Source organism: Tamandua tetradactyla, chromosome 14 (genome assembly GCF_023851605.1).
Source record: "Tamandua tetradactyla isolate mTamTet1 chromosome 14, mTamTet1.pri, whole genome shotgun sequence".
Taxonomy (NCBI): domain Eukaryota; kingdom Metazoa; phylum Chordata; class Mammalia; order Pilosa; family Myrmecophagidae; genus Tamandua; species Tamandua tetradactyla.
Window position 1 is genome coordinate 57,624,975 of NC_135340.1, and position 20,837 is coordinate 57,645,811.

Sequence of the window (20,837 nt, forward strand, 5' to 3'; positions counted from 1 at the left end):
CAGAATAAACTTATGAAGCATGTAATAACATGGATGGACCTAGAGAACATTATGCTGAGTGAGACTAGCCAAAAACTAAAGGACAAATACTGTATGGTCCCACTGATGTGAACCGACAGTAGAGAATAAACTTGGAATATGTCACTGGTAACAGAGGCCATCAGGAGATAGAAATAGGGTAAGATAATGGGTAATTGGAGCTGAAGGGATACAGACTGTGCAATAAGATTGGATACAAAAACTCAGAAATGGACAGCACAATACTACCTAATTGTAATGTAATTATGTTAAAACACTGAATGAAGCTGCATCTGAGGTATAGTTTTTTTTTATTATTATTATTATTTTAATTAAAAAAATTTTTTTCTCTCTATTATCGTTTTATTTCTTTTTCTGTTGTCTTTCTATTTCTTTTTCTGAATCGATGCAAATGTACTAAGAAATGATGAATATGCATCTATGTGATGATATTAAGAATTACTGATTGTATATGTAGAATGGAATGATTTCTAAATGTTGTGTTAGTTAATTTTTTTTAATTAAAAAAAAAGGAAATGTTCACTAGAGAAGATTAGAGATGGAGCAGCAGCAAATTGTGTAAACTAAGGCCAATTTCTCTCTTGGGTTATGATAGGCTCTACATGATATGGAAATGAAATAATTAAACTTCTTATGGTTTTATATTTTATTCAAAAACATGGAATTTGTTGTTTATATTAACTAAATAAAAATGGACTTAGTGAGAAATACTTTTCAGCATAAAAAAAAAGAATAGAGAAATAAGTAAAAGGTAGAAGTGTAGAAGACAAGAAGGCTAGAATAGAACTAAAATTAAATCAGACATATAACAAATGGAAGAAAAAGATCAATGTTCACAGTGGAACTACAACTTTAGAGATGCAGTCCTGCCATCATCCTCCATTTTACAGTTGAGGAAATGAAAATGTTAGAATTGTTCAATATCTGTCAAGGTTATTCAGTTGATTAGTAGTAATCAGGACTAGAATCAAAATCTCCTGACTTATACTTTGGTGCTCTTTCCATAATACGATAGTATTACAAATTACATATTAGCTGATACTTTAAAAAGAGTTCCACAGGCAAATTATGTTTCAAAATAAAACGTTAAGCAAGCTTTCTTACTTAAGGACTTCCCAGTGCTATTAAAATACCAATGTGTTTTACAAATCTCCAAGAGGAGACTGGTATGAAATGTTTCCCAAATTTAGCTACAGAGCCCCTTTTTGTGGGAAGTCTGTGCTCCTCAGAATGTACTTTGGGCAATCCTTCACTATGCTAGTCTAAATAAAAATGAATGAATAATAGACGGACTGTGAGATATGGGACAGTAAAAGATAAAGTCTGTAAAGCTCCGAGTTCATATTAGGTGCTCAGTAAATGGTAGTTCTCCTTAAAATTAATATAGTGCCAAGTTTTTCTCAATGGGCCCACAATCACTTCATAATCAGGAAAAAAATTTTTAACAAAGAAATGGAAGAAATAATATTCCTTTTCGGGACTCTCTTGAATTTTCTAAGTGTAATTCTTTCAAAAATCTAAAATCATTCCCTTCCAACTACTATCTCACTGATTTTCCCACAAAAAATAAAATGAACATAGAACTGAGAAGTGTCCCTTTGTTCCCTAGGTGACAAAAAAGTTCCCAGGTGACATAAAGCTTCCTGACTCCACATCCAGTCTCCTTCCTCCCCAGGTCTAATCCCAAAACACCAACAAGAAAAGCCTCTTACCACTCGGGCTTCGGAACAGAACTGGTGCAGATGAGCTGTCAGGGTCCTGAGGGGTGGCCTCTGGGCCTATTTCCTCATGGTCAGACTCCTCAGCTGTGGCCTCTTCTTTCTCCTCATGCTGCCAGCCCCCTTGCTCTGGCTCAGTCTCAGCATCGCTTCCCACCAGGCCAGAGTGAGAGGCTGCCTCTTCCAGGCCATTACTGGGCAGGGTAATGACCTGGGCACTCATTAGGGCTTCCATCTCTTCAAAGAAGGGGCAGGTCTCAGGTGGGTGGCCACTCTTGACTTTGCGATAGCTCTTCTGGAGACCTTTGAACTTGGTCCGACACTGTTCCAGGGTCCGGAAGAAGCCATACTCCCGGAGTCGCTCAGCCACAGCCCCATATACTTGGCTGTTTCGATGACAGTTCCTAAGAGCCTCATAAAACTCAGTCTGGCTGAGAATTGCGAGGAGAGTTTTGGTTTCTTCATAGCCCCAGTGTACCCCTGCCACCTTCTCATCCTCAAAGCCCCAGGGATCCTGTTCCACCCAGCTTCTTCTCTCTCTCCTTTTTGGTAACAGATCAGCATGCATTCGTCTATCTCCTGTATGATCGCCTCTTGGGAATTCCCTCTCCTTGGAGCCCAGCAGATCTGGGATCCATGGCTCTCCTTGCTCCAGCCTGGAGGCCACACCATATTTAGGAAATGGAAATCCTGCTTGCAGGGAAGTAAACAAAGGATATCATAGTTTGGACTGCTCATAAAACACCTGTGAGTTTAGTCCTGTCTTTTTTATCAAGATGATTATAAGGAAAGCATCTAGGGAAATGTTTCCAGAAAGTTCACTTTGTTGAGGAAAGTAAAAATACTGGAAACCTTAAAACATGAGAAAGATTTCCTTTTCCAGAGCAGGGTGACTAGAGATGAAGAGATCCTGTTGTATGCTCAGAGCAGATAATTCTATTCCAAGTTGCTCCCTACGGCTTCTGACCACCACTTGTATGCAAGTCCTAATGCTGTTGGGAACAGTCACCTCCTGTCTCCTACAGTTGCTTCATCTGGGGCTAAAGAATTAAACTCTGTGTAATCTCAAGGGTGGGAAATAGGGGATTGTCTACCAAGGTCTAAAGGCATTTCCCTTAGTATGTCCTTCTGCTCTAATTTTATTGGCACTATCCAAGTCTAGACTCCTTATCCCGTCACACCCGGATAACCACAGTAGTCAGTCACTGCCTTACCTCGCTTCAGGCCCTCACTTCCTCAATTAAAATACTATTGCTGCCAAATTAGTGTGTTGTGAACACCATTCCCATCACATCTCTTCTTGCTCAGAACTTTCATCAACTCTCTAAATCTTAACCTCATCCAATTTAAACTCCCCTGCAGTTTCTGAGATCAGAATCTAGCCTTATCCTACTTATTGAATCTTAACCTTATTGCCTACCACACACTCTCCATGCATATTAGACTGTTCTCTCCAGAGCACAGCATACCTTTTATCCACCATTCTGTACTTTTCCTTTAATTCCGTCCTATCATATTGAACCCATCCTTCTAGAAGTTCTATATACCAGTGCCCTCAAGTTTTCCCTACACCATCCCTACCTTATCTCTCACTCTGCCAAACAGATATAGTACACAACTGAGTGGTAAGTCATTGTTTGGCACTGTTTCAATACAATTCTGTTCAGCACGTATTTATAATTTGCTGTGCGTCCTCAATCATACTGTAAGATCTTTGAAGACAGGCACCTCTTCTTATTGCACAGAGTACTCTGCAAGGTTTTGAGCACGTGGTAGGTATTCAAAAACCACTTTCTGATTAACCTGCAAGTCTGGTGTGTGGTTCAGGCATTTGATCTGGATGATGAGATAAAGACCATTACCAAACTGGTTGAGAAGGCTAAGATCTTGGACGATAAGATTAGAATTCAAAATAGCCTCAAAAAGTTAAAGAACAAAGTAATTTGCAAAATGGAGTTCAATAGAGTACAAAGAAGAAAAACAAGTTCTACAAAATCAAGTACAAGAATTAGCAACTAGGCACACTTGTAATAGAGAAAGTGATAAGAGTCCTGGAAGTTACCACGTGAACAAGAATGATCAAATAATCCTAAATTGGACTATACTAAAAGAAAATGTAGCAAAATTGTGAAAGAAAAGCTCTCATTCTATCTCTACCTACCAGACACTCACTGGAATAGTTCTCCACAAATAACATGACATCTGGTGAACTTAAAGGTTATAGAGGAGAGTAAGAAAAAAACTTAAGTCTGAAGAATTCAGCTTCAGGGGCAAAGCTTAAACAACAAATATAGTTTTATATGAAGAAGGAAAATGAATAAAAGAAGCTGGGTCTTCAAGTATAGAAAATAAGTTTTATCTAGAAAATAGTGACCCACTGTCATCATTACCAAAAGGAAATAAAATAGTTCCAAATTCTGATAAAACTATGGAGCCATCCTCTAGCAGATTTATCAAAAGTAGAAATATAAAAATACTGTAGGCAGAGGGCTAAATTACATGTCTTCAGGAGGTCCCCAACATCTGCATATTCTACAATTTTCCACTTATTCCTGAAATCCCTTTCCCACTTTCTATTCCCAACCTTACTTCCCCAGTTAGAATGGTATGCTATCTTCCCACATGAATCTACTCCTCACCGCTCCTTTGAAAAGGTCTGAGCTTCTCCTTTGGGTTCATCTGCTCCTGTGGTCCCAGGTCTGGGCTTCTCGCCCTCTCTTTCTTGGGTACACCCCTGGACTGGGGTTCCACTGACTCCTGCCGAACACTTAATAACTCCCGTGATGATTTCAGGGGTGTCATCTTCTCCAAGCGCACTTCCTGCCCCTTCACAGAGACTGTGACCTAGAAACAACCCCCATTAATTGTCACTGCATGGTCGTAGTGGGGGGGGGGCATTCCCAAAGGAGATTAGTTAATACCCCAAAAGAGAGCATCCTCTGGGACACGGCTGCGATTATAGGGGGAGGAGATAATACTGAACATGGGTCTCATTCCATTACTGTTAGCTTAGAGCAGCTGAACTCTAGAAGGAAAAGATCAAAACAATAAACCCAACTACAGGCTAGAAAAAGAAAAATCCCTCTGTCTTCCCTATTAAGTAAGAAACCACGAATAACTCATTATGGCAGGGTAGGTAAAGGTACACCCAGGTAAAATTTCCAGACAAGCTCTATCCGAAAAACTTACCTGTTGCAGTTAAAATTGCAAAAAGGGACTATGCCCTTCTTTAAAACTATCTATATATTTATCTGGCCCTTTACCCTTGCCCCTTTCCAATCACACATTTCTGAATTCCCTCTCCCTTCTCACCGAACGTCCAGGTCTTCCAGGCTTTCTTTCTAAATCTTCTACCAGAGCCACTGCCTCCTCTCCACTTTCTGGACATTGCTCCTGTACCCAATTCTGGATCTCCCCAGGTAAGATGGTCAGGAACTGCTCTAGCACCAACAATTCTACAATCTGCTCCTTGGTGCGCACCTCCGGCCTTAGCCACCGACAGCAAAGTTCCCAGAGTTGGCTGAAAGCCTCCCGGGGCCCAGCCACCTCCTGGTAATGGAATCTCCTGAAGCGCTGGCGGAAGGTCTCAGAGTTAGTGCCATTCCCTCTCAAAGTGGGTTTGGCCATCATTCATAGCAGAAAGCAGCTTCCCTCCACTTAAGTCTGGGTTCCAGGGCCTACACCTATTTTCCCATGTCCTTGGAGAAGCACCTGCAGAAGACTCTCTCTCTGTGAGAGGAGTTTGTTCCTATAATAGAGAGAGATGGCACTATCAGAAGGAATATATTTATATGCCTAAAGTCTTGTCAGGATTGGCCTGACTTCCCATATGCTCCAAGTGGCCATCTGAGGTAGCACCATCTTCAGAGCAGCAAGCCAACACTATGAGCATAAAGGAGTGGGACCTTTCAAAAGCTGCCTTTTGTGGGTGACGTCCAGGACAGCCCCGGGGAAGCAGCAGAGAATAGTATTGTGTGGGGTCCTGTCCCACATCCCCCTTATCTGGTACTATTTAGCTCCCCTGACCAATGACAGTGAATTTGAACCATATGGGAGACTTGGAGCTCGGGAGGATCTAAAGGCAATTCACGACCTGCTGAAAGCCATGGAAAGTCTCTGTCCAGCGGGTTGCAGATGATCTCTCCCAGGACCCTCGCAGTCCTCCCTGAGGCCCTCTGAGTCCGCCCCGCCCCGCCCCGCCCCTTTCAACTTCACAACTACCAATTTCCATCCCAGAGAAAAATCAATTACTGAATATCGGATCTTTGTTTCTCCCTCAGAGCATTAGTAAACTGCTCAACAAGGACTCGGGAGCTACTGAAAGGAAACCATGCGCATCTAAAGTTGGCTTAGGCTCCTGAAACTAAGGCCGAGCAGACTTGGAGAGAGTAACATCGAGTTGGTGGAGGAGTTGGAGAGGGCAGTGGTGATGGGTTTCCTGGGAATGATGAGTTCTGGTGCTGACCAGAGCCTCCGAGTGCTGCGGGGTTCGCGGGCGCGGGGCTCAGCTTAAGCAGGGGCGGGTAAGGGGTTCCGGCCTCTTTGTCTTGGCTCCCTCTGGCCGGGTCACTTTTGGAGCCCCCGTGAAGTCCCTTCTAGAGGCCTTCAATCGGCCTAAGGCACCCTAAGAGCGCCCCCCCCGGCCCACCCCTGGGAGCGTCTCCCTCAGGGGCTGTCCTTTAACCCACTCGCATCCCTACCCAGGACAACCTCACCCACTTCGGGTCCGGCCCCAGCCCCAGCTCTCCAGCCTCCCAGTCCAGCTCCCAAACCGGAAGTCCGAGCGGGAGACTCGGGACACAAAAGGCGCATGCGCGAGCAGCCAAGGCGCCTCCATCTCCCGCGGAGACTGTAGCTAGAGAGCCGGCTGGCCCGGCGGATCGCCGTGCACTTCCGGTGCTCGGCGCGCAGACCTCTGTCGGGTTTCCCATCTGCTTTTCCCGCAGCAGTTCTATCCGTGGGCCTCATTGAGGAGAACCTTCCCGCTCACGGGCTTGTGCGTTCGCCAAGGAGGGAGCGTCGCCTCCGTGGTCTTCTGGAGGGACGCCGGAGGAGAGGGTGACGTATCCAAGGACTCGCGTTCCTCCGTGGGAATGATCCACGAATTGCTTTTGGCTCTGAGCGGGTATCCGGGGTCCATTTTCACCTGGAACAAACGAAGTGGCCTCCAGGTAAGGAGCGCGGGAAGTAACGAGCATATATTCCCGGGACCTGAGCGCGGGAAGTAACGAGCATATATTCCCGGGACCTGAGCCAGAGCCTGGGGTGGAGTCTGAGGGTGTGGAGAAAGCGAGACTTGCAGGCGCTGTGGTTGAAGGGGCGTGCCCCTGAACTGGTAACTGGAGTCCGATGCCCGAGGGGCCTCCGGGTTAGAGGCCGTTCTGGGGGAAACTGAGGGCAGATCCTGAGAGGCCTCACCCTGGCGGGGGACGTGAGACTCAAGGGGCCTAAGGGTCTAGTGTCCGAACCTGAGGAGCTGGAGAACTGCATGTAAAAGTGAAAGAGGAGGAGGAAAAAAGGTGAAAGAGTCACTTTCTCCCATTTTTACACTTGCACTGTGCTTCGAACTGAATTTTGAAGGCCGGCCCAAATACACAGCGCTTGACACGTGCTCAGCAAATTTTGTTGAATGAAGAAATGAATGAGAGCATCTGATGTGTTCCACTTATTACTCGGAAAGGAGTAATTTCCGCAATAGGTGGAAGTGTAATCAGGGCTGTATGAAGTGCTATGTGTTAGACATTTTACATATGCATTATCTCATTTAATCCTCACACCCACCAGTCTCTATTTTACAGCTGAACCTAGAGTCAATATTATGTAACTCTCGGCGTCACGTAGTTGATTAGTAATTAGCAGAGCCTGGCTTTGAACCCAGGTCGTTCTGCCTCCAGTTATCTGAACTATTCTTACCTATTTCTGCTTCCCCTAATGTTATCCAGTACTCGCAATCACTTGAGAAGTTAGATATTGTGAGCCCCAGCTTACAACTGAGCAAGCTGAAGCTCAGAACTTCATACCTGGAGTCCTAGTGGTGACAAATTGAATCTGGGTCTGTGTGGTCACAAAGTTGTGCCATTATTATGTTAACTGACGTTATAGGTTGTGGAAGAGCAGAAAAATTACATTATAGTTTATAAAACGTATAAATCAAACAGATTCCTCTTGTTTTTATAAATTTATGTTTGCAGGTTGGGAATTTAGGTGAGGTTTCCTTAAAAAAATAAGCGAGTTGAAAATTTGTATGGTAGAGTTTGAATTGTTACTTTTTTAACATTTTAAAATTGTGAAGTATATTGTATATACAAAAAAGCAATAAATTCCAAAGTACATTGTAACAAGCAGTTATTGAGCAGATTTCAAAGTTTGGTATGGGTTACAGTTCAACAATTTCAGGTTTTTCCTTCTAGCTGCTTCAAGACACCAAAGACTAAAAGGAATATCTATACAGTGATTCAGTAGTCATACTCATTTGTTAAATCCTATCTTCTCTGTTGTAACTCCTCCTTCTCCTTTGATCCTTCGCCCAATCTTTAAGAGTATTTGTGCTCTTCCCATTCTAACTTTTTCATGCTGGAAAGGGTATTGATAATATGGGATAAGTGCATGAAACTCGTTGATATTCTTGAAGAGGCTAGCCCCTCTGCGTTTCAGGTCTTATCTGGCCTAGGAACTACCTGGAGATTGTAGGTTTCTGGAAAGTAATGTTCACATGTGAAACTTTCGTAGAATCTCAAATAGAGCCTAGATATTTTTTAGGTTAACAGGAATGATGTTGATTGAGTTTGGCAAAACATGGCTATTAGCAATAGCTAGCTGAAAGTTACCTAAGAGTAGCCTCCAGAATAGCCTCTCTACTCTACTTGAGCTCTGTTAGCCACTGATACCTTATTTTGTTACATTTCTTTTTCCCCCTTGTGGTCAGGAAGGCATTGTCAATTCCATGGTGCCAGGGCCAGAGTCATCCCTGAGAATCATGTCCCACATTGCCAGAGAGACTTTCACCCCTGGGAGTCTTGTCCTACATAGGGGGGAGGGTAATGATTTTCTTTACAGAGTTGGGCTTAGAGAGAGAGAGGTCATATCTGAGCATGAATTGTTACTTTTTTAGTACAGGTCTTTGAAGACTGAATTGGTGTTTTATTTTTCCTCCATAGAACTTTGCACAATTTCAGGCATATAGGCGGAGAATGTTCACTAAGTATCTACTGGATGTTTGACTATCTGAAGTAAAAGGAGATTAAAATAGAGTAGAGGAGAGGTAGCTGCTAGGAGCTGAGAAGGGAACCACAAGTAATTCAGCTTTCTTCTTCCTTTCTTTTTTATGAAAAAGTCTCTGTTACTTTCCTCTTTTTTATTCTTAGTCTCAGCTTTAAAGATACCTCCTCAGAAAAAGTTTCCCTGGCACCTCTTTCAATTAGGTATCTTCCTTTTATGTTATTGTTCTCTATCACTGCCACCTGTTTATTTCTCTTATAATACCACAAATCATTAAGATTTATTTATTGTTCTTATCTGTTTATCCTTTTCCCTGCATACATTGCCCATGGAACAGAGACCACGGTAGCCTTCATCATTATACCTGGAGCATCTAGCACAACTTCTGCCCCATAGTAGGTATTTAGATATTTATAGAAGAAAACAAGGTGACCAAAAAAAGAGAATATTGCTTTCTTTCTCAGAGTAGTGTTTTTTACAATTGAATAAAGGGGAAAAAACTGTCATGGATACCCAATGTTGATGAAAATTATTTTATTGTAATATCGAATATGTATACACACACAGCTATGTATAAACTAAAGCATAGCTTGCTCTTAACTATAAAGCCAAATAATATTACAATTAAATATAATCAAAACTACTAAATCAGTAAAATTCAAATTAACATTAATGCGTAGTTTCTCAACCTTGGCATTATTGTCACGTTTGGACCAGATAATTCATTGTTGTGGGGGGCTGTCCTGTGCATTGTGAGCTGTTTAGTGGAATCCTGGGCCCCTACCCACTACTAGATGCCAGTAGCAGCCCCCAAGTTGTGACAACCAAAAATGTCTTCAGACATTGCCAAGTGTCCCTTGGAGAGTAACCAAGTTGAGAACCACTGATCTAATGTGACATATACTGTTGTTTTGCTGAAACAAAATTGTCAACATTGAGTTTAAAAATGGAATGACACATCTGCTCTGTATTTTTCTGTTTGAACATAAGTAATGCTAATTCAAAGAATGCCTGTTAATATAAGTGTGTCGTACAAAATGATATCAATAACTTTAAGGATTTTTGTTCTTTCAGAATAATCAGACAGACATTGAACTTTTCTAAAACTGCCACCAAGCAGTGCTTAAATGCTAATTTTAATAGGTGTATCACTGGGTAAACTGGGTAGAGTTGTCTTACACATAAAAATTGCTTGCATGTTGAGTATTTGCTATGCACTTGACATATACTTTACATTATTAGCTTATTTAATCCTCACAATTATTATCCCAACTTTATAGGTGTGAAAACTGAAGCACAGAGAGGGATAGTGACTTGCCTAAAATTTTGAGTGAAAGGCAACACAGGAATTCATATCCAATCAGGCTGAGTCCAAAAACCAGGTTCTTAAACAGTGTGCCATGCTACCCATCAAATTATTAACCTGAAGATGAGGTAGGCACTATGTCATGATTGAATGAATTCGTAATCAAATTATTATAAACAAGAACAGAAAATTCCTTCTTTGTTTATTTATTACCACGTTTACTGTCTTCTAAAGACAGCATCCACAGAGCACGATATATATTACAATGTGAATATATAATATACTGAGCTCCTTGGGGACAGTAACTATATCTGATTTAGTTCACTATATTGTTTCTCGTATGTTAGGACAGTGCCTGGGAGGTTGTAAGTGTTCATTAGAAGTTGAATGAATAAATTCTCCTACTACTTTTTTCTACTTGATGAAATACTGTAAAACCTTTATATAGCTATCATTTGGCCTTCATTTAAATTAAAACATATGAGTGCAAATATGGACACTAAATTTATATGATTGGTTATAAGGTGCTTTTACAGATTCTTCATACAGTATGCTTATATTAACTTCAGATTTTTATTGAAATGAAAACAAAATTTAAAATTTCATAGAGAATTTGTAAGTCTCAAGAATATATCTGAGGGTGGGCCACAGTGGCTCAGCAGGTAGAGTTCTCGCCTGCTATCCTGGAGACCCAAGTTCGATTCTCGGTGCCTGCCCATGAGGGTGGGGGGAGGGGGAGAAGAATATGTCTGAGGAAACCCTGAAAACTGCAGACCCTAGTTGGAGCAGCATTGCTAAAGAGTCTCTGTTGCAGCCATGTCATTATCTTTACAGACCATCCCTGGATGACTATATAAGAAATAAATAGCAGTGGCTGCCTCTGGGGAGGAAGGATTGCATTTTTTTAAAAATACAATTTTTTTCAGATAAAGTCACATATTATATAATCATCCAAAGTGTATAATCACTGGTTCATAGTACCATCATGTAGTTGTGCATTCATCAGCACAGCCAATTTTAGAACATTTTCATTACTCAAAAAAAAAATTTTTTTTTTAGAACACCCCCCAAAAATCCCATACCCTCTTATTTATTTATTTTTGTCTTTATTTTCTTACCCATCTACCCATACACTGAATAAAGGGAGTATCAGTCACCAGGTTTTCACATTCATATGGTCACACCATAAAAGCCATATAGTATACAGTCATCTTCAGGAATCAAGGCTATTGTGTCTGATGCCCCTTTTTTCCAGGGTATGGACAGATGACTCAAAAATAAGGATAAAATAAATAAATAATGGGGGGGATACAAAATCGGGTAGATTGAAATACTGGTGGTCAGTGAGAGGGAGGGGATGGGATATATGAGTATTTTCTTCTTTATTTCTTTTTCTGGAGTGATGCGGATGTTCTAAAAATGATCATGGTGATGAATTCACAACTATGTGATGATATTGTGAGCCGTTTATTGTACACTATGTATGGACTGTATGTGTGTGAAGATTTATCAATAAAAAAAAAGAATCAAGGCTGCTGAATTATAGTTCAACAGTTTCAACTATTCTAATACACTAGAAGCTAAAAAGGAATATCTATATAATTCATAAGAATAACCTCCAGAATGACCTCTTGACTCTATTTGAAATCTCTCAGCCCCTGAAACTTTATTTTGTTTCATTTATTTTCCCACTTTTGATCGAGAAGGCTTTTTCAATCCCACAATGCCAGGGCCAGGCTCATCCCTGGGATCATGCTCCGCATTGCCAGGGAGATTTACACTCCTGGGAGTCATATTCCACATAAGGGGAAGGGTAGTGAGTTTATTTGCAGAGTTGGCTTAGAGAGAGAGGCCACATCTGAGCAACAAAAGAGGTTCTCTGGAAGTGACTCTTGGGCATAATTATAAGTAGGCTTAGCCTCTTCTTTGCAGGACTGTGTTTCATAAGAGCAAGCCCCAGAATCAAGGGCTTGGTTTTTTAAACTGGTAGTCTGTAATGCTTGTGAAAATATAGGGAATTCCCCAGGTGGGGAAGTTTATTTCTTCTTCTTTTCTTCCCAGTCCCTCAACAGGACTTTGCAAATTCTTTTTTATTTTCTGCCCAGTACACTGGGATATATAAGGGTGAGACTTTATTTTTAATAGACATCATTTTGAATTGTTTTTTTTTTTGTCCTATTTCATATTACGTCTATGTAAATAAGTAAATAATTGTGCAGGTAATGGGGAACAACACCTTTGTCATGGTTTGGAAAACTTTGCATTCCAGAACTTGCCAATCTTAAATGGGGCAACTCAAAAAGGGAAAAGATGAATAGTATGAAGCATTTGAAATTCCTTAAAGAACAGAGGGCAGCAAACAGCAGGTATCAGTAGAATTGGTCATCTTCCTGCAGGTATCACAGGACTTCCCATTTCTCCACCCCAGTGAAACCAGCGTCCTGAATCGACTCTGCCGGCTTGGCACAGACTACATTCGCTTCACTGAGTTCATTGAACAGTACACGGGCCATGTGCAGCAACAGGTCAGTTCCTGTTCTTAGAGGAATGAACATGTCCAGAGGGCAGGAGCCATGTCCTCCTCTGAGCTCTTCAGATGTCAGAGTCAACTGTGGTTTCATGTCTATATTAAGCTTTCAGTGAATCCATTGGTACTTCATGTGAAATAAGTCTCAAGAAGTTATAAAATTCTCATCACTGGAAGTATGCTATAAAGGCCAGTGACTGTACTTCAAACAAAGGGAAAAGATACACAGAGACCAATTTAATCAGATTGGTATAAGAGAAAATATGCTTGGCCTGATTATTAGGAGACCTGAATTAAATAAGTTTGCCTGGACTAGAGTTCCCATTCCAGAGATGAAAACATAAAGCATTATTCTTTCAAATTCCTTTGTCACTCTGCCTCTATCTGTGTCATGCTTCACCCTTCTTACTTGTGAATACAAAAGTTAAACCAGGAAACGTGCTTAGCTAATAGTAAGCACTTAATAAACATTATCTACTAACATGAATTAATTAGTATAGTTAGTATAGTGTCAAGGTCAATGTTTGTGTCCCTCTTTGCTGCTTACTGGCTATATACTGCAAGGCAGGGACTTAATGTTTTTAAAGTTGTTTCTTTATCTATAAAATGGGGGTAATATTAATACTCATATTACAGGACTTTGAGGATAAAACAAGATAATTCATGTAAGTGCTCAGCACAGTGCTTAGTAAATAGTATACACTCAAATTTTTTTAAATGGAAGAAATTTGTTATTATTATTTGCTTGGGACCAGGAATCAAACCCAGGTCTCTTGCATGGCAGGTGAGAACTCTGCCTGCTGAGCCACCATGGCCCACCCTCTTTTTTATTTTTAATAGTCTGTAATTCTGTCAGCGATAGGTAAAAATATTGCCACATTGTGCAGTTCTGATTCAGTGATGAAGATTAGTTCCCAGTTGAATGATTCTGAATGAGGAGAAAGGAGGCGGTCTTCTAGAAAGAAAAGAAAGAATATTTTTCTGAAACAATGCAGTCAGTGCCCTCTGATCCCTATTATATAAACCAGTTCTCAGTCCTTAGTGCTAATCTATGGGGCAAAGGAGTTGGAGAAAATGTCTCACCTTGGAACTGGGATTCTAATCCTCACAAACTAACTTTATTCAGATAAAATCTTAAGCGAAACATGAGTTTAAAATCTAATCAAAACAACTAAAAGGCAGACATCCAATTAAGAAATGGATGGACAAACAGACGAGTAAAACATATGGAATAAAAATAAATAATAGGGGGAACAGTCCAGTCTGTCTGCTTCACCTTGGGTCCATGCTGTTCTTATTATAGCTTTGAAGGTTTATCTGTAGGAAGTATAGCATCCTCTGGCCACATTGTACCTTGTAACCCTGAGCCAAAACTTCCTGCTACATTTGTTGTTGCATTCTGCTAGTGTATCTATGCCACCAGACCCTTATCACCCAAATCTGTATGTACCCATAGACAGATCATAGCCTCTAGTCATCTGTTGACTGCAGAAATCCATATAAAACAACATAAGAAGCTCCTACAAAAAAAGCTGCAGCTTTCCTGAGACACAAGATGTTTTTGTAAATAACCTCTTTAGAGAATCTCACAACTCCTCATGTTAGCTTTCAGATTCATGTTCTTGATGAATTGCAATGCCAAGCAGGAGAAGACATTAGAACAACTGAGGTCATTTTATTTATTCAGCAAATGTTTACTGAATACTCTCAGTTCAGGAACCTGCTGGAAGCTGAGATGCAGAGATTAATAAAGTGTGGTCCCTACCACTAAACTCTTGATTTAGTGTGAGAGACATATAAACAAAAGTTCAATAGAGATGTTATCAAAGCAAAAAAGGGGGAGCTACTAAATCCCTAAGGAGGGTTAAGAAGGGAGATGCTTGAGAAGGAGTCTTGCAGGAAGAGTAGGTGTTGTCCAACCACACAGGGGTGGGAGATAAAAGCAAGGCACATACAGTGAACTGTGGGTAGTTTGGAAACAACAACATGAAATTAGAAGCTGTGAAGGATAATTTTGAAAAGATAGGTAAGGGTCAGAATGCAGAAATCATTGTCTGTCACTTGACAGGAGTTTGGATATTATTCTGGAGCAGTGAGAAGCCACCTAAGGGTTTTAAGCTGGGAGTGATAGAGTAGAACTGAGTTCTAGAAAATTCTCCCCACTGAGAGTTTAGAACACTATTAACTGATTATATGTAGTGTTTTAGTTTGTTAAATGCTCCCAGAATGCAATATGCCAGAAATGGAACATCTTTTAAAAAGAAAATTTATTAATTTACAAGTTTACAGTTCTAAGTCCATACAAATGTCCAAACTAAGGCATTCAGAGAAAGATACCTTGAATCAAGACAGGCTGATGTCTACTACATGGGAAGGCACATGGCTGACATCTGCTGGTCCTTGTTCCCGGTTCTGTTGCTTCCAGCATCTGGTGCCAGTGGTTTCCTCTCCAAGTGTCTATGGGCCTTCACTTAGCTCCTCTGGATTCTGGCTTGCTTAGTATCTCATGGGAAGGCACACGATGATGTCTTCTGGGTTCCGCATCTCAAATGTTCATATCTAGGCATCTGTTCTCTCTGTTGGCACGGCAAGCATTTCCAAATGTCTGTGTCTCTGTCAGCTCTCTCAGGTTTCTCAAAATCTTTCTTCTTTTAAAGGAGCCCAGTAAACTAATCAAGACCCTCCCTGAATGGGTGGGGTCCCATCTCCAGCTAATCAAAAAGCCACACCCCAATTGGATGTGTCACATCTCCATGGAAGTAATCTAATCAAAAGATCACGCCCACAATTGAGTGGGTTGCTCTCCATGAAAACAATGTAATCAGAGATGTCTAACCTTCAATAGGTCTGCCCCCACAAGATTGAATTAGGATAAAGAACCTGGCTTTTCTGGGGTACATAACAGTTTTATACTAGTGCATGTATCATCTGGGTCTGCTTGGAAAATTAAAATATTTATTAAAATATTAAATATATTGTCATATTTTAAAAGGTCAGATCTCAAAATCTTTATCGTCTGTCAATTTTCCTCTTACTGAAACACTGCTTTAATAGGGAATTATTTAGGCAAAATCAATACTGCTAATAAAGAATAATGCCTTTCTCAGTTTTCAGGGCCTGACTGAGAAGCTGACTTCTCTATGTTTGGTTTCAGGATCACCATCCATCTCAGCAAGGTCAAGGTGGGTTACATGGAATCTACCTGAGAGCCTTCTGCACAGGGCTGGATTCAATTTTGCAGCCTTATCGCCAAGCACTGCTTGATTTGGAACAAGAGGTGAGGAAGAGGTGATGGAGGAAACAGCCCTCTGAGACAACAGATTAGGGGCATGTTCTTCAATCTGGCATGTCTTTTGATAACTATTTTTTTCCAGGTCTGGTAGTTAAGAATGAGCTATTTCCTGACAATTTTCTCTCGTGATTGCCCAAGACATGATCAGAGTGGCTTACAAATCATGGCAGAGGTTTTGGAGTCAATTTATAGGAGTCCCTGGCCTTGCTTTCATCATCTGAAAATCAGAAGTAATAATCTTCCAGTTTTCACAGTTCAGATATTTTTGAGATATTTTGTATGAGGTCCTAATCACAGTGTTTTTTATTGCAGTTCCTGGCTGATCCCCATCTCTCCATATCGCATGTCAATTACTCCTTAGATCAGGTATGCTGGTCAGATTATAGAATACCTTGGAATCTGTTGATATTGTTAGGATAATATAATTTACGATATTGTTTTCAAGAACTTTTTTCCTTCTGAATTCTGAGCCTAGCATTTTATATGCTTTACTAGATTGACACTGTTTGAAGAGATCCAAATTTAGTCAAAACTTCACATGTGAGGTTAATGCTGTCTATACTGACATCAATATTAACAATTATGACATCAATATTAACAATTATGCCATTCTCAGAAATAAAACCACTGTTATCTGCCATCCTCTTCCTATCTGCATCCAACCCCCACATCAATCAGAATTGCTTTAGTACTCTGGATCTTTATCTTAGCTTTTCTGTGGGATTGCCATCTTTACCCTGAAATGGACTATTTAAAAATAAAAGCATTTTCTGAGTTAATCTTTTTTTTTTCTTGCCCGAGATTAAATACTCACCTAATAATTCTCTACTTTGCAGTTCCAGCTACTATTTCCCTCTGTAATGGTTGTAGTAGAGCAAATCAAAAGTCAAAAGGTGAGAACTTTCTTTTTTTTTAAATTTTTTATTACTTAAAATTTTTTTTAAATATGATAAACACATTCTTAACATATGATCAATCCGTTCTACGTATATAATCAGTAATTCTCAATATCATCACATAGTTGCATATTCATCATCATGCTCATTTCTTAGAACATTTGCATCAATTCAGAAAAAGAAATAAAAAGACAACAGAAAAAGGAATAAAAAACAGAAAAACAGAAAAAAAATTATACATACCATACCCCTTACCCCTCCCTTTCATTGATCACTAGCATTTCAAACTAAATTTATTTTAACATTTGTTCCCCCATTATTTATTTTTACTCCATATGTTCTACTCGTCTGTTGACGAGGTAGATAAAAGGAGCATCAGACACAAGGTTTTCACAATCACACAGTCACATTGTGAAAGCTATATCATTATACAATCATCCTCAAGAAACATGGCTACTGGAACACAGCTCTACATTTTCAGCCAGTTCCCTCCAGCCTCTCCATTACATCTTGAATAACAAGGTGATATCTACTTAATGCGTAAGAATAACCTCCAGGATAACCTCTTGCCTCTGTTTGGAATCTCTCAGCCATTGACACTTAATCTCATTTCCCTCTTCCCCCTTTTGGTCGAGAAGGGTTTCTCAATCCCTTGATGCTGAGTCTCAGCTCCTTCTAGGATTTGTGTCCCACATTGCCAGGAAGGTCCACACCCCTGGGAGTAATGTCCCATGTAGACAGGGGGAGGGTGGTGAGTTTGCTTGTTCTGTTGGCTGGAGAGAGAGGCCACATCTGAGCAACAAAAGAGGTTGTCTTGAGGGTGACTGTTAGGCCTAATTTTAAGTAGACTTGACCTATCCTTTTGGGGGTTAAGTTTCATATGAACAAACCCCAAGACTGGGGGCTCAGCCTATAGCTTTGCAGCCTATAGCTTTGGTTGTCTACTCTGTGTGTGAGAATTTCAAGAATTCAACTTGGGGGGGTTGAATTTTCCCCCATTCTCACCATTCTCTGAAGGGGACTTTGCAAATAAAAAGGTGAGAACTTTCCTTTTTTCCTTTTGGTCTGATAAGCACCAAGGAAATATTAGTAATAAATTTTACTTTACATTTATTTTGAAGATTCTTATTTTTTATTAATTCATTTGATAATATCTGCTTTGGTATTATACTAAGTTTCAGGGACCCAAAGTTAAGTAACATATAATTATCCTGCCCTTAAGCACCTCCTCGTCCATGAAGGTAGGGAAAATGTTAATAGATATACCAAGAATGCTGTTGGGGTAAGAAAAAAAATGTTGTGGGTACTTGGAAGTGAGAACAATTTGTACTAAGGGTTTGAGTATGGATCTTGAAGAGAAGAAGAAAATTAATTCTTATAAGGAAAGAAAGTTATAGGTTCACAGTTTTCTGGGAATTATGTGATTAACTGGGCAAAACCCAGGTGTTCGTTTATTGGTTAAATTTGCCTATTTTCACGTTTTTATCATATGCATGAAAGTTAGGTCTCCAGTGTAAGGAGAATGTCTTTATTCTTCTGGACAGAGTTAGAAATTCTGAGGAATGCTTTGAAACATCACATCAGGAGAAGAAACTGCTATTTCAGTTTCCTAGAACCCTGTTCTCAACATAATGATCAGATGTATTAAACATGTTTAGCTCAAATCTCCATGTTCTTAAGCTTTTATATTTGTGATTAGCTTACAAGGGGCATTCACCTTGGGAAACATAACCAGTTAACCCTTTAATTTGCCACATTGCTATTTCATGCTTTTCGGCATAAGTACAAAAGCTTAAGTACTCTGCAACATTCATGCTTTTCCTGCAGAGCCAGTAGGGGAGGTGCTCTTCTCTTTGGCTCTTTAAAGCTGATTGTTCTCATAAAAATAACAACATCCAGCTTTTATTGAGCACTTACTCTGTATCAGGCACTGTGCTAAGTGCTTTTTATGCAATGTCACATTCAGTCCTCTAAGAGGTAGACTAGGTTAAAGAATGTGCTCAGGGTCACACCAGTGTAGTAAATGCTAGAGTTGGGATGTAAACTCAGGCCTATCCATCTCTGAAGACTGTACTTTGAACCACTATACTAAACTATCTCCCCAAATGTGAGGGGACCTTCTACGTAAATGGAGTTCATGGAGAAGCATAAGAGTTCCATGCCTTGCTGCACACCTCAGTTGATTTTTCAGTTCCATTATTTACAGGAAGGAGGATGGAAAATGAATAGAAGGATTGTAGATGGGCAGATCTTCCCTCCTGCCAGGATGGTGGTATAGAAGCTAGGTGCTGTGGCTTTACAGAGTTAAAAAGTGAGGTGATCAAGAGCATAGACTGGGGTTAAGAATAGGGATTTACTGTAAACAAGCACAAAGGATCTTTTTGGAGTGGTGGAAATGTTCTAAAACTAGATTATGATGATGGTTACGCAATGCAGTAAATTTACTAAAAACTGTCAAATACTATACTTAAAAACTATCAAAGTATACTTAAAATGGATGGCTTTTATATAAATTATGCCTCAATAAAGTTGTCTTAAAAAAGAAAAAGAGGGAGGAGGGGCCAAGATGGCGGCTTAGCAATGGGCGCGTTTTAGTTCGTCCTCCAAAACAACTACTAAATAACCAGAAACAGTACAGAACAGCTCCCGGAGCCACAATAGTGACCAGACACACAGCATACCCCAGTCTGGACCAGCTGGACCAGCTGCGAGTCTCTGGAACCGTGAGTTCCCCAAGCTGCGGCGGCTGGCGCCTGGCGCCCCTCCCCCACAGGCAGCTTCCCGGAGGGAAAGGAAAGAGACTCTAACAGTAGCAGGGACTGAGTCCAACCAGACACCAATTGTGGCATTAATAAACAAATTCTGACTACTAAAAATAGGCACCCAGCTCAGGTGAAACTGGTCAAGGCGGAGGTCGCTTATTGGGCTAACTGAAAAAGAGTAAAGGGGACGAAACAGGTTTTTGTGGCTGTTTGTACGGAGGCTTGGCTGCCTCTGGATTCAGCGGTGGGACTACTCGGGCTGCATCTGCCCCAGGAATAGGCAGAAACAGACTGCTTTCAGGGCTATCTCCCAAGTGTGCCTTCCCCAGGGGAGGGGTGAAGCCCAACTTAGGTGGAATCCCTCTCTCAAGGAATTCAGACCCCAGGGCTTGGCAATTTGAAGCCATTAAAACCAGCATACAACCTCTCCTCTGTCTCCACCACACCCCCAGCAGGGAGAGCCTTCCAAAGTTAAAGGAGCCACAACATCTTTTGCTGGTGGGACCTGCAGACAGACAAGTGCCACATACTGGGCAGGATAAGAAAAACAGAGCCCAGAGACTTCACAGGAAAGTCTTTCAACCTGCTGGGTCTTACCCTCAGGGAAAACTGATGCAGGTGACTCCTTCCCCCTGATAGGAGGCCAGTTTAGTCCGGGAAAACCCGGCTGGAGTCTGTAATACCTATATAGACCCTTCTAAGGGTGGGGAGAAAAAGGCACCTTACAAGCAGGACAAGAAATAAGAAGCAAGAACTGAAAAATTATCCTCTGTTAAACAAAACTTAAGCTAGAGGCCCAGAAAAAGCTGAACTGATGGTCAAAGAACAGATAGACAAGAAACTCATCTAGCAAGAAAACCCTAGGTAAGACAAGTGAAAGCAATTTCCAGAATAAACTAATTAAGGTAATTAAATGTCTAGATGCCAGCAAAAAATAACAAATCACACCAGGAAAATTGAAGATATGGCCCAGTCAAAGGAACAAACCAACAATTCAAATTACATACAGGAGCTGAAACAACTAATTCAGAATATATGAACAGAAATGGAAAACCTCATCAAAAACCAAATCATTGAAT

The 20,837-nt window shown here is 40.7% G+C and overlaps 2 protein-coding genes across 8 annotated transcripts in view; one reads left to right on the plus strand and one right to left on the minus strand.

The window, feature by feature from the left end:
- ZSCAN29 (zinc finger and SCAN domain containing 29) overlaps window positions 1-6,562 on the minus strand; it is a 40,334-nt gene extending 33,772 nt beyond the window's left edge. For 3 of the 6 annotated variants that reach the window (XR_013162361.1, XR_013162360.1, XM_077127665.1), the window contains exons 1-4: window positions 6,473-6,562; window positions 5,070-5,505; window positions 4,397-4,601; window positions 1,752-2,447 (exon numbers count right to left, since the gene is read on the minus strand). Coding sequence is in view for 1 of the 6 variants with exons in the window: in XM_077127665.1 (XP_076983780.1) it covers window positions 1,752-2,447; window positions 4,397-4,601; window positions 5,070-5,387 (1,219 nt within the window). In the remaining 5 variants the exon portion in view is untranslated. Of the gene's footprint in view, window positions 1-1,751; window positions 2,448-4,396; window positions 4,602-5,069; window positions 5,506-6,457 lie in introns of those variants that run through there. The other 3 variants (XR_013162362.1, XR_013162363.1, XR_013162364.1) reach the window with 3 other exon arrangements.
- A 13-nt stretch (window positions 6,563-6,575) lies between these two features.
- Window positions 6,576-20,837, plus strand: part of TUBGCP4 (tubulin gamma complex component 4) — a 52,419-nt gene continuing 38,157 nt past the window's right edge. For both annotated transcript variants that reach the window (XM_077127671.1, XM_077127672.1), the window contains exons 1-5: window positions 6,576-6,928; window positions 12,678-12,806; window positions 15,963-16,085; window positions 16,413-16,466; window positions 16,937-16,993. In XM_077127671.1, the coding sequence (XP_076983786.1) occupies window positions 6,851-6,928; window positions 12,678-12,806; window positions 15,963-16,085; window positions 16,413-16,466; window positions 16,937-16,993 (441 nt within the window). In that variant the 5' untranslated portion in view covers window positions 6,576-6,850. The remainder of the gene's footprint in view (window positions 6,929-12,677; window positions 12,807-15,962; window positions 16,086-16,412; window positions 16,467-16,936; window positions 16,994-20,837) is intronic.